The sequence below is a fragment of the Camponotus vicinus genome, unplaced genomic scaffold, assembly GCF_025532165.1.
Source record: "Camponotus vicinus isolate PSW18456_S1 unplaced genomic scaffold, iyCamVici1.0 SCAF_1, whole genome shotgun sequence".
Taxonomy (NCBI): Eukaryota; Metazoa; Arthropoda; class Insecta; order Hymenoptera; family Formicidae; genus Camponotus; species Camponotus vicinus.
Genome location: NW_028141945.1, coordinates 23,086,108 through 23,104,651, shown reverse-complemented (window position 1 = coordinate 23,104,651; position 18,544 = coordinate 23,086,108). Strand labels below are relative to the sequence as shown.

Sequence of the window (18,544 nt, the reverse complement as noted above, 5' to 3'; positions counted from 1 at the left end):
GGGGAAATAATAGCTCGAAAATTAGCTTCGGCAAGTTCACCTTGTCATTTTCTTATTAACCCAAAATGACGAATATGTCTTTCTGGCGTCAGCAAGACGTTTCACTGATGGCAAGAGAGACTCGAGATACATGTATCAAGATTGATAAATTCGTTGTGAATTATTTGTAACTCTTGCGATATATAATTATGTTTTATTTGCACAATATAAGCTACATTTTTTTATAGAAAGATAATGTTATTGATATAAAAATTATACAAAAATGATTTTTTATAGAAAAAAATGGCACGTGTTTCTGAGATATTATCATCTAAAACATACTTAAAATAACAATCCTTAAAATATTTTTGTTGTTCCGGAAACTTTCTTCAATCTTAATATTTCAAAACAAAACATCACCCGGTAAACCAGTCCGCAAAATCGTATAAAATCATAAATTCGAAGAACTTGACACAATAAATCTCTCAAGATTTGACGTAATTCTGCTTATCAACGGGAGCAAAGTACATTCAAGTACATATTTCATTGCTATGATTATCACATTGCATATATAACTATCAAACATAAGTGGAATTTTGATTGTATATGCGCGCGGGGCTGAGATTATCTTTCCTAAGAGCTTTTATTTATAAATGTTTCTTAATTGCGTCGTATCTTTATAATTATATTTTTATTAAAAGCATTTGCGCGGATGTGTGCGATTCTTTTCTCGATATAGAACTTTTTTATACTAACTATGTGTGTGAAAAAGTTAATATTAATATATTATTCACTTTTGATATAATGGAACTCTATCTTCCCTATGAATATAAAATGGCGAATTTCAATGCGTTGATGGATTATAGATAGTTTTAAACGCATCGCTGCATAACTCTGCATGCGGAATGGTAAATTTTTATAAAAAAGAATAAAATATTTTTGTCGAGATTAAATTATTTTCTTTTTCTTAAGTTATCTCTTTTTTCATTGAAAAAAAAAAAATAACTGTGTAAAGAACGCGTTGGATAAAAATTCTTGCAATGAATATTTTCAATATAATTCAGATTTGAAAAATTGTATATAGCAGAGTAATAATTAATTCTCCAACACACAAAGTAAACTTTCTCATTAACTTAATGGATGATTATTATCGCGGCGTTCTACGCGTCATGCAATTTATTATCAAAGTAAAATATACATGTATGTATACAATCTACCAAAATATTGTTCGATAGTATTACTTAATAATACGTGATAAACGTAATCTAATCATTATTTGTACAATTATTGGCACAAATACAACAGATATGCATAATAAATGAGACGATTCAATTATGCGATAAATTGTACTAAACTATTTTACATATATTGCAAGTTATTATCATTGTTTTTATCGAAATTAATTAAAGTATAATTTAAAATATAAATTTTCATCTTTAGCGATATCAGATCGCTGATAATGTAATTGCATATAAAAATAAAGTATATTATCAAAATGGAATTTCTTTTGTTGCTAGAAAGCTACTGTAGAAGATATGGAATATGTAGCTTGGCGTATCAAAGATCGAAGACATAAAATTCACTGGAAGCTTATCGCGTTCTGACATAACTTTCTTGCGTGACAAGAAAGGTGAAAAAGGTTTTTTCTATTATTCGATTTTCAAAGGTTGAAGAGAACATCCGAAACGTGACAGCGGCTTACGATGGTCCTTCCTTTTAAATAATTTTCCGAGGAACATGTTTCAAACCTATACAGATTCTTCTCGACATATCTGATATTAAATCAACTGGGCAGATAAGAGCTAATTTGATGTTATCAAGCTACAAATAGCGATACCTAATCCCATTAAAAAATTGAATCGTAATAGATTGTATGATAAAACGCGCTTTTATCGGACGCTAGATCAGTCGTAGTAATTTAATTCAATAGGTAAGATGGAAGAGAGATAAGGCAGGAATTTCTTCTATTATGTATTGTTCACAAAAGATATCCAACGCTAGATTTTCATTAAGAAATGCTTTATATCGATCGCTACTAATAAGCTAGCACTTGATGTACTTGTAAGAAATTGAAAATTTAGCATATTTGTCCAACTGCGTCTTAAAATTGTCTGACATGTGCAGAATGAATGCGAGCTTTAATGCGACAATTTAAAAATCAGTAAATTTGTATCGTCAAAATATGTATTTTAAAAAAATCACATCAAGACATCATTATTCACGACACTGAAAATCTAGTAGCTCTTATCAATGTCTAATGATTTTCTCGTTCTCTGAGAAATTTCTGGACAATTTTTGTTATTGTACATAAAATCTAGAAAAGAATTCAGGATTTTCAGATTTTCGCCAGTTTATCGATTTTATTGAATCACTTATTGGTTTTTTCTCATCTCTCAAGTTAGATAAAATATAATTGCAGAATCGAGTCGATATAAAGCATAAAACTGGAAAAGTCGACATTTGTTCAACGGATGAAAACAACGGATAAACTAAAATCGCTGGTTGCAGTTTTGGAAAACATCGACGACATTCGGTGATGTGTATGTACACGCATTCGAGTACGTAACCCGAAGATGCGCATACCTGGATTATTGATTGCCGTGCCGTAGAGAGCCTCTCGATGGAATAGACCCTGTGCCTGGACAAAGACCTTAACTCGAATTCAGTTTGTTTGCCCGACTCTATTAGCTTTCATTGTCTAATTTTTTTTCTCTCTTATTGCATCACCCTTTCATTGCGCGAGATACGAACGAGGCAAAACGCTCTCTCGAGCGGAAATTATACCCGCGCACTAATTTTGGCGATCTTCACGGGAAATCTGATTACCAATCGCAACCGCGCTGGATGCAAACCAAATATACGATTATGCTTCTTGCTCTTGTATGCGATATAACGGGTGGTAGCTACATGAAATGATTCAGTCTTGTCTCCGAGAACAAGTTACGCTCGACACGCTATTATTCGAATATCTGAATAATGCAGTTTAATTAACATTATTTTCTAACAGACTGCTAGAATGAATATCGTCGAGTCAAACCGTTAATCGCGAGTTGTGCGCAATCTCTCTTCGCGATTAAACTTGCTTTCGATTAAACATTTTGTCATATGTATTTATTCGGCATCTTGTATGATACGAATTTGACCTCCTTTCTTTTAATATAAATTCAAATGTGATTCCATTTATTTATATTTATATTTATACGTTTTATCTGTCGAAAATTATTAAAAAATGTACAAAATAACTTTTAAACGTGTTAATTTATTTTGCGGAATTTTGTTAAAATTTAAATTTTGTTTATCAAAGTGCGTCAAGTCTTCCTGTGCCGTTGAGAACAAAAATTGATTAAAGTTATACTTCTCTCGAACCAATTTACTTCCTCTTTTTACGCTATAATTTCATCGCTCATACATTATCCAATTAATATACATTATAACACGTATGACACAAGAACAGCACATTTTTAATCTATTTATTAATATTTAACGAAGTGAGAGCTTTGGGAGCATTTTCCGGGGTCTATATAAAACATCGCGCAATCCCACTAATGTTTTTAGGTCACGAGATTAAATTTCTGTTTAAAACTCTACTACCGCGTTCGTAATAGCAACGACAAAGAGAAAAATTTTTCTATTTTTTTCTCTCATTTTTTTTGTACAAAAAACGCTTGTTGCGTTTTTATTCGGCAAATAAAATTTATTATAGTAAAAGTAAATAATTTTTTACAAGTAAAGATTGTAATAAAAAGCCACAATTTATCATAATCGCAAAATAAATTACAAATTTTCATTCTTTAACGCAAGATAAATATTTTTATGCACAATATTCAAAAGTTGTAAATCTATAAGCGTTTGGAAGATACCTAATAAAATTAAAATGTAAAAATATGATTTTACCATTTATATAAGCAGCTTTAATTTATGTTTCAAATAAATATTTCAAAATGATATTTCGAACAAGTACCTCAAAAAGAAATATAAAAATATCGATCGAATATTTCAATCTCATTTTCATCAATTTGTGCGTAATATAATTTTGTCAATAATTGCTTATGTAAGCCATTCTTTTTTCAAATACTTTATTACTGATTAAATTTTTAGAAAAATTGGCATTGCTAGAATTTTCTGCCAAGGATTTTTATATTTTTTTACACGTTATATGTCAATCATGTACATGTCAATACCGACGCAGATTGTCGTTTTCATTTAAAAAGTAGATAAAAAATAGATGGTTCCTTTTCTGAGCGCAAAACTAGTAGAAAACTTTTATCGTAAAATTTGTTTAAAGTAATGTTATATCTGATCGCACTAATTGCAGTTTCATTCTCTATTACATTTCGAGCTATCATGTTTTAGTAAATAAAGACTCGTTAATCACGCACAGAATTATTAAACTCAAAACATCAAAAACAAATTTATTCATCTCTCAGAGCAAAGTATCTAGTTGCATTAATCTCATTTCGATAAAGACCGCGCGATTAATTCTATACAAGATGGTTAATGTTAGAAAATTTTTCACATATATACATGTGCGCTATATAATCAATGCACTATATAGCCACAAATTGTGTCAATCTAAAATAAATTTATTTTATCTTGTTGATATAATATCAATAATAATATGATATTAGTATCATTATTCGTAGATATCAGATTGATATTAATATGAGATATCATTATCGTATATAAATTTAATTTCCAAAATATAAGAACACATCTTTACATCAGTGTTTTACGAGCAATGTTTCTCAAGCAATTTTTTGCACATAAAATTTCTCCTAAAATATTTTTAAATACTAATAATTAAATAATAACATTCTTTTTATCAGCATATTGTAAAAAGTGTAAAGACGGAAAAATATCAAAATAATATTTTCATTGTACGAAAAAATACAAATATTGAAATTTAATAAACGATAAGTTCTCAACCGTATTAAATTTTAATAATATATTTGAAAAAATTGATTTCGATTAATAAGATTGATTCTAAAGTCAATCTGAGGAATACCTCAAAAGGTGAAACATTTAAACGGAAAATCCTATATATTTATACATACATATATTTTCAAATGTTTCGCTTATTTTTAATCATTCTTGTTACTTTTGATAAACACTGATGTTTTAAATTTTGTAACACTGATGTGGCTTTGTATTGAAAAAGATAAATAATATAAAGATTCTATTAGAGATACAATCTTACGATATATCTTACGATTAGGCGAAATAAATACACCGGCTATACACATACTAACTTTATTCGCTCAAAATTACATAATACGGCTATAAAAGAGGAAAGGTTGGTTACTCTACAACAGTAGATCTTACAGCAAGTGTCCGAGCAGTATCATTGATTAGGGGATAAGCAATAACGTCGACAAATTGTTGGCAAGTATGCAAATTTATAATAAAAACAGCTGTTCTCAGTTGCCGGCACGCATCATTTTGCAAAATTTTATAACAATTCAGTAACAAAAAATTTATTTCTTTAAACATTTTCTTTCAAAACGTTATTCGCTGTAAGATTTCGGATATTTATTTTTAGATATTTGGATATCTCAACTTGAATAAATTGTTCTATATATATTATAGCACATTTGAGCTAGTGCATAAATAATTGTTTATTATTTATTTTCAAGGATCCAGATAAGATGAGAAGAATAATCACGCTTTGTACAATATTACTATTGTTCAGTATTGGGCATAGCAAACCTAATGCAAAATGGTGGCAGTCAATGTCACTTTATCAAATTTATCCCAAAAGTTTCAAGGACAGCAATGGAGATGGTACAGGAGATCTTAATGGTACCTTCTTTTATTAATAATAAAATTTTAAAATAAATTATAAAAATTCTGATAATAATAATGTAATACATTTAAATAATATACCACATTAAAGTATATACATTTTAATAATATACCACATTAAAAAATAAGATTAAGTAATATCTTAAAAGAATTTACTAGCGACGTGAATTATTTCATCGACTGTTAGATACAACAAATACTGCATTCGTTTTATTAAATTTATATATTATTATTATATAACTATATTATTATACATTCTAATATGCATAATTTTCAACTCCAAGTTATTAAAATACAAATTTATTCTATCGAGATAATATAAAATTAAATTTAAAGAATATATTTTTATAAACATATAAAATTTCGAATTTTTGTTGAATATTTTGAAATAAGCCAATTATTTGTCGATAATTTTTTTGACATCAAAACTATCTTGATAATTGAAATTTGAATTAAAGATTTGAAAAAGTAAAAAATCTATTTAAAATTAAGCATGCAATAATATTTATTTAAAAAGAATTGTAATCTAAAAGATTAAAATATTTTACGAATACGTTCTAAAAGTGTTTTGACTTTTCGCATACAGGTATCAAGAGCCAGCTAAACCATCTCATCCATTCGCATATTAAAGCTTTCTGGTTATCTCCGATTTATCCCAGCCCGATGGTCGATTCCGGATATGACATTTCCGATTTTCTCGGCATCGACGAAACTTTTGGCACCATGGAAGACTTTGAGGCGCTCGTAAAAGCCGCGCATGACGCATCTTTAAAAATTATTCTGGATTTTGTTCCTAATCACTCCTCCGATCAACACGAATGGTTTCAAAAGAGCCTAAAGAGTATCGAACCCTACACCGACTATTACGTATGGCATAAAGGCAAGGTGTTGCCCAATGGAACGGTTACGAAACCGAATAATTGGGTAAGTATTTGATAATTCAAAGAGACGTCGTGTCGTGAGAAAATTTATAATAATAGAAAAATTGGCTATTCACGTCTCCAATAATAAAATGACTAATCGCGACCGATGTAAATAACCGGCCTTATTAAATTATTTTCTTTCGCTATTTTTAAGCGAGATTAAATTTAACTCTTATTATTAATTTTCGCAATACGATATATAAACGGTGGTAACATTCAAAGTGATTTACTTCAGTTAAGCTCACGACAATCGCATCGCGCAAGATGTGTCTACTAAATAATTCGTATTATCTTTGATATGCATAAATGATTTTACTGCATAGCGATTCGGATTTCGTATTCAGACAGTTGATACATTCGAATCTTATAATATAATGTATAATGCAATGTAACATAATTTCGATTTCTATCAAAGTTGTAGTGCTTTATATTAACAAAAATATTTATCGTATAGAGCGACATGGTCGATTGCCAAGAATATCTCTCATCAAGTGTCGTGGCAAGAATGATTTGAAAGAGAAAAAAAAAAGAGCTAAATGTCTAAGTTACAAACGTTTTCAACAAGATAAATTAATTAAATTATGGTTCAACTTTGACGATCAGTCAGACGAAAATTCTTCCAAAAAATTCTACTGAGACGATTCTTTTTACCCGTCGCGAATCGATTGTACCTCTCATATCTAAAATATGTTCTCTCCGACACTAAAATAGTAGCCGACAATTCATCATTACGATTATACAAGTCTCGTCGATTTTAAAATATATATAAACGTCGGGATAACAATATCGTTCCAGTCAGCACAACACGAATCTGAAATATATATATTCTTCGGAATGTTTTAGCTCGACGTACTCTATTCCCATCAGTTTTATATCTGTAGTTGTAAAGCTTTCAAGGCATAATCGATTAATCGGGATGATTGAACGATTATCTATAGGTGAGCGTGTTCGGTAAATCAGCGTGGACCTGGCGTGAAGAACGACAAGCATATTATCTTCATCAATTCGTAGAGGAGCAGCCCGACCTCAACTATGAAAACGAGAACGTAGTGCGCGCAATGAAGGTACGTATTATTCGCAAAAAAAGCTATGCTTCTCTCTTATATCAAATCACTATCATACACACGATTTCATTTGTCTCTTTAAACATAAAGTTACGATTCAAGATCATGTGACACAAAATTGTTGTTAAATTTGAAGTCGGTCAGCTGTAAAGCTCTAACAACTTTCAAGTAAACTCCTACACCAGGTTCAATTGCTGTTTGATATCAAAGTAAATGTCGATAATTAATCGTCTGTAGTTCTCACGATCAAAACATCGAAATAGCGGATTATCTTGTTATCACGTTGCTCGGATTTCATTTGTCTCTTTAGACATAAAGTTACGATTCAAGATCATGTGACACAAAATTGTTGTTAAATTTGAAGTCGGTCAGCTGTAAAGCTCTAACAACTTTCAAGTAAACTCCTACACCAGGTCCAATTGCTGTTTGATATAAAAGTAAATGTCGATAATTAATCGTCCGTAGTTCTCACGATCAAAACATCGAAATAGCGGATTATCTTGTTATCACGTTGCTCGGATTTCATTTGTCTCTTTAGACATAAAGTTACGATTCAAGATCATGTGACACAAAATTGTTGTTAAATTTGAAGTCGGTCAGCTGTAAAGCTCTAACAACTTTCAAGTAAACTCCTACACTAGGTTCAATTGCTGTTTGATATCAAAGTAAATGTCGATAATTAATCGTCTGTAGTTCTCACGATCAAAACATCGAAATAGCGGATTATCTTGTTATCACGTTGCTCGGATTTCATTTGTCTCTTTAGACATAAAGTTACAATTCAAGATCATGTGACACAAAATTGTTGTTAAATTTGAAGTCGGTCAGCTGTAAAGCTCTAACAACTTTCAAGTAAACTCCTACACCAGGTTCAATTGCTGTTTGATATCAAAGTAAATGTAATAATTAATCGTCTATAGTTTTCACGATCAAAACATCGAAATAGCGGATTATCTTGTTATCACGTTGCTCGGATTTCATTTGTCTCTTTAGACATAAAGTTACGATTCAAGATCATGTGACACAAAATTGTTGTTAAATTTGAAGTCGGTCAGCTGTAAAGCTCTAACAACTTTCAAGTAAACTCCTACACCAGGTCCAATTGCTGTTTGATATAAAAGTAAATGTCGATAATTAATCGTCCGTAGTTCTCACGATCAAAACATCGAAATAGCGGATTATCTTGTTATCACGTTGCTCGGATTTCATTTGTCTCTTTAGACATAAAGTTACGATTCAAGATCATGTGACACAAAATTGTTGTTAAATTTGAAGTCGGTCAGCTGTAAAGCTCTAACAACTTTCAAGTAAACTCCTACACTAGGTTCAATTGCTGTTTGATATCAAAGTAAATGTCGATAATTAATCGTCTGTAGTTCTCACGATCAAAACATCGAAATAGCGGATTATCTTGTTATCACGTTGCTCGGATTTCATTTGTCTCTTTAGACATAAAGTTACGATTCAAGATCATGTGACACAAAATTGTTGTTAAATTTGAAGTCGGTCAGCTGTAAAGCTCTAACAACTTTCAAGTAAACTCCTACACTAGGTCCAATTGCTGTTTGATATAAAAGTAAATGTCGATAATTAATCGTCCGTAGTTCTCACGATCAGAACATCGAAATAGCGGATTATCTTGTTATCACGTTGCTCGGATTTCATTTGTCTCTTTAGACATAAAGTTACAATTCAAGATCATGTGACACAAAATTGTTGTTAAATTTGAAGTCGGTCAGCTGTAAAACTCTAACAACTTTCAAGTAAACTCCTACACCAGGTCTAATTGCTGTTTGATATCAATATAAATGTCGATAATTAATCGTCCGTAGTTCTCACGATCAAAACATCGAAATAGCGGATTATCTTGTTATCACGTTGCCTCGGACAATCACGACGATAGAACAGAGATGGTGGATTACGTAGCATCGTCGATGTCACCGGGAGAAAATAAATCTGGTATTCTGTATACATCGCGCAAGACATCGCTTTTTCCGTTATCATCGCCGCATGCGCTCGTGCACGACAGATTTCCCGTTCCTTTCGACGTTTCACGTTGCGTCGAGAATGAAGGGAAAACATCGTCCTGTTTTCCCCTCGTCTCTCTTCGCGTATTCCCGACGTAATTCGCTCGTGATAATTTTAGAAAGGTCACGCTCGCAACGAAAAAATTGACGGTAAAATACGCATTCGTGCACTTATCATCAGTAGTGATTAATTCGTCGGGATAAATCAACACTATAACAAAATTGGCAGACAAGCGTCTTCCTCCATCGCTTCCTCGCACGAGAAGCGGATGCAATTAATTGTCCGTTGCGTGAACGCAACGAGCGTGAAATTATACTCGCGGAACGGCTCGGGAAACGGATGCGCGCAATGTTTGCCAATTTTTCAGAGGCACAAACGTTTAAAATGTTGCGCGACAATGATCGTTAATATGATTTACCTGTAGAAGATGATCGATATATAATGATCCGGCAGTGACAAATGTCCAGCGGGCGTGAAGCGAGATAATTACGATTAATTTAACAAAAACAAGAGTTCGCCGAGCCGGAATAATAACTTTCAAACAAATTATTCGCACTTAGATAAAGGCGAAAGGTCAAGTTTTCCAGTTGGCCGTTATAACCGGCTTATCCTTTTTCCTTCACGCTACAAAACTGATGGAATTTTAGTACGTGAAAGTTTCGTAGGATATTCATATTCCGCAATCAAATCCTGCGCTTGTAGATTTGAGAAACAGTGAAACGGTGAAATATCCAGCCGTAATACCGAAAGTTGTAAAGTACACTGGTACACGCAATAAAATCCGAATTGGACAAACTATCGTGCAGCAAATAGTGCAGTAAGTTCGCGTGATGCAATTTGCGATCATTTTTCCGCTCGAGTTAAAAGCTTCGCGAAATTTAAAATCGAAAATACGCAAATATAAATATGTGTACAACGTATCTTTCTTTTATATTTTACTCGATAAATATTAGAGAGACAATTATGTATTTGTTTTTTTTTCTTAAAATAATATATAACAATTTTTTCTTCTTTACATACAAACACACATACATAATATACTCCGTCACGCGCATCGAGTCGGGGTTTTATTCAATTTCTTTCCATCCATAACCGCGAAATTGCTTCACGACGACAAGATGCTCCTTCTCATCACAACCTCAATTCCTTGAAATTTCTTATGTCACAAAAACTTATCCGGAATATGTCATATTTGTAACATAAAGCCAGATGGAGATGTTGAAAAAGAAATGTATTGATTCCTTTTCTAAATCAATATTATCAAGTGTTATTTATATAACAAAAAAAATCATTTCTTAAATTTTATCTCATATTATTGAAATTTTTACGACGCTTATCTCTCATTTTTCCGTATTAATTCAATCTAACATGAAATAACGGAAGTAACCCTACAAATTATTCATTCTAATTAAAGTACAATTGTACGCATAGCACTTTTCCAAGTCTATAACAAGTATATAAAATACATGGAGTTTAGACAAAAGAAACGTTAATTTTTTATATAAAAGTATTAATTCTATTCGAATTAAATTTAAATGAGAATATTTGTAATATTTGCACTAGCTCTTGGTTACAATGTTTGCTTCTTATCATTCTCAAGTTTCTTATTTAAGTTGTATTCAGAGTTTCTCGTGTGGCTTTGATTTGTGTCCTATTATAAAATTTTATAATTATAAATTTTTCCGTATACTGATATTTGGATGCGCATATATGTAGAAATTAATAATCAGATTTATATGTGAATCAAAGCGAAATAATTAATTAAATTACGTATTTGCTGTGTAAACTATTGTTTCGAATGAATATCTTTAGGGCACATACAGCACAGTAGTTTAATCCATTTTAAGGTATATACAGGGTGTCCCGAAACTAATGCTTGATATTTTAAAGGCAGATTCTCTGGCCAATTTAAAAACGATTTTTCCTCAGCAAAAATGTCGAGGGAGATCATTATTTGTTGCATATTCCCAATTTTTGTCATCATTGTCATTTTTGTATCCTTCTAATTAAGCCTTAAATTAAAATTCTATTAAAGTAAACTCTACCTAAAATTAACTAAAGAATGTGACTTTATTAATATTTTATTCCCATAAGCCTTAGTTTGCGAAAAACCCTTTATTTTCAATCGTTTATAACTCGAAAACTATTAGTGCCGCGACATTTTCACTGAGGAAAAATCGTTTTTAAATTGGCCAGAGAATCTGCCTTTAAAATATCAAGCGTTAGTTTCGGGACACCCTGTATATACCTATATATATATATAGATTTGAAAGATATATAGAGTTTTATCCCCAATATTATACTCTGTCTTTCTAACCCTGCTCCCCCAGGACGTCCTGAGATTCTGGCTCGACAAGAGAGTGGACGGATTCCGAGTAGATGCGATTCAACATCTGTGCGAGGACGTCAGATTCTTGGATGAGCCACTCACGGGTAATCCGAATCCCGATGATTACGGTTACACGGATAAAATATACACCAAGGATCAGCTACGCACATACGAGATAGTCCAAGGATGGCGACAAGTGCTAGACGAGTATCAGGACAAAGCTATGATGATGGAGGTCTACGCGAACCTGACGATGACGATTAAGTATTATGTATACGGGGCACACTTTCCCTTCAATTTTGGTCTGATTAGCGACACGAATCGAGACTCTAAAGCGGCCGATTTTAAGAAGGTAATCGATAGCTGGATGCTAAACATGCTTGTTGTGGACGGTCCCGCCAACTGGGTGGTAAGTCGAATGAAAGAAACGTATTCTCTCGAATCTAGTATCGACCTCCAAGTGTCGCTTAACTAAAGCGACAGTTTTTCGAGCTAACCGAGATCTTAATCGCTCACTTGCATAAGAGAGCTATGATATTTGATGTCTCAAGCTATTGCCTGCTTAGATTTTTAAATTTTAAAATTGTAAGCTTGAGATCGAATCGCTCGTTAAATATTTTTAATTTTTTACGTTTTATGTCGTTTTTCTTTCAAGTCATTATAGTTTAAAATGCACTATCATATTTGATCTCTTTTTATCTCTACTTTTAAGATGCTTGATAATCGCAACGAATTTCATAAATTGCACTCTTTTCGCAGGCTGGGAATCACGACAGATCCAGATTAGTGACGCGTTACGGACTGGAACGAGCGCAGGCGGTAACTGTGCTAACTCTGTTGCTTCCAGGCGTAGCTGTAACTTACAATGGTGAAGAAATCGGCATGGAGGATACATGGATTTCGTGGGAAGATACCAAAGATCCGCAAGGTTGTATTGCTGGTAAAGAAGGATACGAGAAAGCGTCCCGGGATCCTGCCAGGACGCCATTCCAATGGGACAATACCATTTCAGCTGGTAGGTATTATTCTGAGCAATTTCTAAAAATTATAAAATTATAAAATAATAAATCACTGTGCTAATCCACCAGTCATCGCGACTTAAGCTGTTGTGTTTAAGGGGTTATTATCTGTAAAAACACTCATTACGAAAATTTGTGGAAGCAATTCATAAAACTAACATATAATTGAAAGCTACCCTGTTTCATATCACTGCAAAAAGAATTTTCGAATCGTCGATTATACAATATTATGTCATTCTACAAATTTTTTATTAACAATTTTGAAGCGCGAAAATATATTTTATGTCATTATGTTTTTAGAACTTAGTATCGATGATGAAGCCAAGTATCAGTTGATGATATCGTTTGCGAATAAATTTCTTCCTTACGAATATCGATTAACGCGATTGATCTGTTAATAAATAGCAAAGAAATTGCATTAAATAACCGGTAACACGATAGAAACCGGTTTGTATCGAACGAAATGCGCCGCTTTAACGTCAGTCTCGTGTCATGGTCCACATATCCAAGGATCAACGCGCGCGATATGTTTGTCAGGTCACGCGTCACATTTTGAGATTTCGAAAAGAAAGTGGGTGAAAATCCCGAGATGAAACAGGTCGTTTATCGATCATGTTGCGATGTGCTATACAACATTTTGACATTTGTCACTGTGGATTTGTCAATTTACAATTGTCGTTTTACAATTTAGAAAAGACAAATGCTCAAAAAACTATTGTATCGCATTATTATATGTGCAATGTTAAATGTACGATTACATTTCTATGCAATGTGCAACGTTATACGTTTGTTATGAAAGGAAGCAATAAACTAATTTATCAACAATTTTAGGATTCTCTACAAATCGGAACACATGGTTACCGGTAAACAAAAATTACGTGACGCTTAATTTGGCCGCGCAAAAGGAAGTACGGAACTCCTATTACTCACTATATAAAGCAGTCTCTGCTCTACGAGCATTACCGGCTGTTAGAGAGGGAACCTTGACCACAAGCTTATTAGGCGATGATGTTCTTTTCTTTGCCAGGTAAAGTGTGACGACGTGTATAAGACAAGAATTATTCTATTATATTATTATTATTATTACCATTTAATACAGCTGATGTTTCAAATATTAAAAAGTATATTTTCTTAGGAATATCAACACTAAAAGCATATTTATCTCTAATATTTAATTTTCTCGCGAGATATATTGTTACGTGTTTAAAGTTGAATATCGTAAGAACAAGATACGCTTATTATTACAGGTTTCACGAAGATTCGGTTTACGTAACGATAAACTTTGGAAATAAAGAAGAGACTGTCGACTTATCACCGTTCATTCAGCCATACAATCAATCTGACATTAGATTGACAGTTTACTATGCAACTATAAATGCTCATCATTTAATCGGGTAAGTATATATTTTCTTCACGTATATGCACTACTAGATATTGATAGTAAAGCATGTACAAAAGAAATGCAAAGGAGATTTTTCAAATATTATCTTATACTATCTCGAATGCTCATCGCGCTCATTTTATTGTTATTTTATATTTCTAATATTTAGGACCGTCTTCAAAGATATTCGAGCCTTGAAAATCCCCGCATCAACAACTATAATATACATATAGTACTACTAAAGTAAGATCATGCGAGAAGCTGTGGAAACGAATGAAGCACTGTAATTTCAATGTTATTTCCATAATTCTCTAGGCAAAGAGGAGAGATTATTCAATCGTTGGAATGATTTTACTTTGCATCTACTTCTATCTTGCCTTATTGCTTCTGTGTATATGTACATAATGTTGCTCTTTTACTTATTTATGTTTTACATATTTTATCAACTAGATTTATCTATTCAAGATATAACACTATACTCATAGATAAAGGGCATAAATAATAACTCGGACAATAGTGAAATATTACGTTAGAGAAGGCAATGGAAAAATTTGAGAAGTAAAGCGTACTAATAACAAATTTTTTCCAATAATTGGTCTACGCAATCACATTACATTTGTAAATATTAAATATTTCAATCAATGTAAAAACTGAAGAAAACAAAATAAAAGTGTTAAAAAATAACTGTCGTATTCTCAATTATTAAAAGTGATTTTATATTTGCATGTATGTCGCTTTATTTCAGTTTACTTTTGCGTGCACTTTGGTTCGTATTAAATGCATTCACGTCATGCGAGGACCATTTCCAACTAATTTCAATCCTTCAAGAGCTGATTCTATCTGCATCAAATGCCCTAAAGGGTGTAAACTACGAATTTAATCTCCCATTTTATTTTCCTATTTGCCAATTAACTGTCATTCCCAACAGCTAATTAATAGTTAAATTATATTGGCTCCCTAAGTTTTTAGAACACGTTACATGTTCTATGGACCAACCTGAATCATTCTTCTAACCAATCATTATTTCATTAAAAAAATCTCATGAATTACTGCGAAAGAAGATTTGTCGCATTCAAATTTTATATTTAAAAACAATGACCACTTATACTTTTATTGCAGAAATAAAAAATTGTATAATCGATATCAATATTATGATATTTTTATATAAAACTTGTTATATAAGCATCTCGTTTCTATAAATTGTATAATATTAAATAAATCTTTGCATAAAAAAATTTGCATAAAAAAATTACGATCTTTCTCACAATAATTTCAATCACAATCATACTTTGATTTTTTCGTCTGATAACTTTTGACATTATACATTATATTAAAAAATTACACAAGTTATGCGTAGTAATATCTTGACATGGATAAATTAAACTTTTATGTTTCATATATTTAATTTCAATGTGATTAATAAATAAGTAAAAAAGCAGCCTGTGTTAATCTCGATATAATATTAATACAAAACAATAAAATACGACATCTTCTGCTTGCTAAAGTTTTTAATTCAAATTGATTCCTACATGACACTGGCATCTACATTTGCATCTTGATAAATTGCACTAGTTAAAATGTAAATTCGCAGTGTCCGCATAATTACTGCAAATAACAGAAGAAGGAGGGAAAAGAGAGGGAGAGAGATGGAGCGCTTGTTGCATGGTATATTCAGAATATTAAGTTCATTATACTTCTGTTCCATAACAGAAAAAGTTAATTTCTTTAATTGTATATATATAGATATTTAAATCGCTCGCTATCTCGAAAAATTGTGAATTTGCAATGATATTCATGTTAAATCAATGGTTGAATCTCGCAGTATTCAAATTTTCATGTACACTCATTAATATTGATTGCATTGTGTCGCATTCACTGCTTGTCTGAATTTTTCCGTTAGGAAAAAAATAATAATATTATTTCATATTGAATAGTTTATTTAAAATAGTAAAACGATTATAGTATTTACAATTAAACGATAATAGTATTTACAATTAAATATTTATTGAATGTGTCTGTTTGCGATTGAAAATTTTGATCAATAGTTAACGACGCACTTTGTTAAGCGCATTTCTCTCTTATGTATTATTTATTTATAAATCTGATAATTATATTAGATGTCAAAAAATCAAATGTATATTTCTTTTAATTTTTTTGTACAAAAAAATGTAATCAACAATGAACGAAACTTGCAAACACTCGTGTCTCTCATCTAAATTCATATATCCTGTCTTGAACTTTCCTCACAACTGCGCTAGAATTAAAGAAACTTTAGTTCTCTCGCGTGTGGAAACGGATTACAAAAGTTGCAATTATTTAATTCGAAGTTTAGCAGACAAGAATGAAAGAATGTCGAAACTTTTGTACCGCTTTCCGAGAATAAAAATTATTTTTATCGTCAATTCTGTTTAAGTAACTGATGGCGACTACAAACTTTTGCGGAATTACACGAATTTAAATCCTCGAATTCGCGCAAGTATGCGTTTAGTAAAAGTTTACTTTTGGAGAAACAAAATTGAGAACGTCATTTAAGATATACCTAATATAATGCAATCGAGTTGCATATTGGATCTCTTTATCTAAGTTTTCCTCTTGATTATCAATTCCTTATCTAATTTCTCATAAAAGCCAAGTTCTAAAATAAACATTGCATCGATTTATCAATGTGCAATGTCGTTAGATTAAAATTTACAACGCAATTCATAAATATGTCGCAATTTGAAAATTTATGGCTTTTGGGCATTACTTAATACTTTTATGTGCAAAATAATGAGAGGAATCAATTGGTGTAAAGAAAAAACATAGTTGTTTTTTAAAAAAAATATGTAATTGTTAATTGCAAATTACATATTTTTTTTTAAAAACAACTATGTTTTTTCTTTACACCAATTGATTCCTCTCATTATTTTGTACATAAAAGTATTAAGGTAAGATAATCGAAAAATGAATATTTTACTAGATATTTTATGGTTTATGTAAAATTAAGAAATGATTTCAAGCCTCATAACTCGGAAAGTACTTAATGAAAACTAACTTAATTATAGTGTTTTGGAAAGCTCTCGAGATAAACTACAAGAATATGCAAAAGCATATAGGGTGTCCCATTTAAAAAGTTGGAGGTGACCTTCACATAACCTTGACAACGCTATTCGAGGTCATAATAATGTTGCTGTGTAATGCGCCACATAAAACCCTATAACTTTTGTATGAAACATTTTTTTTTTAAATGCGTATTTTTCGAAATATTAAGAGGTTTCCACACTTTTGGTAAACCCTGTATATATCAAGTTTAAAAAGATACTACTTTTTAAAAAAGAATATTGCTTATGCATGGAGTAATAGTTAAATTATTTTACTTTTCATCATTCATGATTGTCTTTAAAAAGAGCCTCGCATAAAATTACAGAAATCTAATTACACAGAATCAATTTGTAAAACAAAAAGGATATTTGTATTTCAGTATTACGATTATCATACTTGATAAGTGATAATAGATATCACCTATAAAAACTATAGATGAGGCATCGCTTATATTATCCTAACTATGTATCACTATGTATCACTGATAATGTTATTAACAAAAGATAAACGAGCAATATCAAAAGATTACAATGTGGCAAGGAATTTACGGAATTTTGTCATATGTCATATAATGAATTTTGTCTTGTATAGTTAAAGCGTCCGTGTCTATCCTTTCTATTAATTGTAAACTCCAAGTTTATAGAATAATTAGACTTCAAACTTTCCTCGAGGAAAAATTGCCAACAACTTAATTAAAAGTGGGATCCTTTAATTTTCGATAAACGAATCGGTAATTCAATCTATAATTAAATTTTCTCGTAAAAGAAATCTAATGAAAAATGCTTATTGAATGAGAATATAATCAAATCAAAATGGAATTTTGCTGCCATTATCACGTGCAAAGAAAATTTCTGTAATAGATCGCTGAAGATTCAAAGGCTCAAACTTTGAAAAATTAATTATATAATATATATATTAACGATATTATTGAAAGCATA

General features: G+C 31.3%; 2 protein-coding genes across 10 annotated transcripts in view; one reads left to right on the top strand and one right to left on the bottom strand.

Annotated features, from left to right (window-relative positions):
- Nucleotides 1–18,544, bottom strand: part of LOC145959659 (dual specificity calcium/calmodulin-dependent 3',5'-cyclic nucleotide phosphodiesterase 1) — a 100,876-nt gene that overhangs the window by 21,548 nt on the left and 60,784 nt on the right. The window lies entirely within an intron of this gene.
- On the top strand, nt 5,253–15,202 carry Hbg3 (alpha-glucosidase). 2 transcript variants are annotated; one of them, XM_083078681.1, is made up of 9 exons: nt 5,253–5,361; nt 5,613–5,778; nt 6,368–6,705; nt 7,643–7,768; nt 12,127–12,534; nt 12,885–13,140; nt 13,976–14,171; nt 14,392–14,538; nt 14,695–15,202. In XM_083078681.1, the coding sequence occupies exons 2-9, from the start codon at nt 5,625–5,627 to the stop codon at nt 14,756–14,758; spliced, it is 1,689 nt and encodes a 562-aa protein (XP_082934807.1). In that variant the 5' UTR covers nt 5,253–5,361; nt 5,613–5,624; the 3' UTR covers nt 14,759–15,202. The 2 variants fall into 2 exon arrangements, with proteins under 2 accessions (XP_082934807.1, XP_082934808.1); XM_083078682.1 differs by having other exon boundaries at nt 5,266–5,365.

Coding starts and splice junctions, on each gene's coding strand:
- Hbg3 (XM_083078681.1), top strand. CDS start 5,625: ATGAGAAGAATAATCACGCTTTGTACAATATTACTATTGTTCAGTATT. Junction 12,535..12,884: donor ACGGTCCCGCCAACTGGGTG/GTAAGTCGAATG, acceptor CTCTTTTCGCAG/GCTGGGAATCACGACAGATC. Junction 14,539..14,694: donor AATGCTCATCATTTAATCGG/GTAAGTATATAT, acceptor TCTAATATTTAG/GACCGTCTTCAAAGATATTC.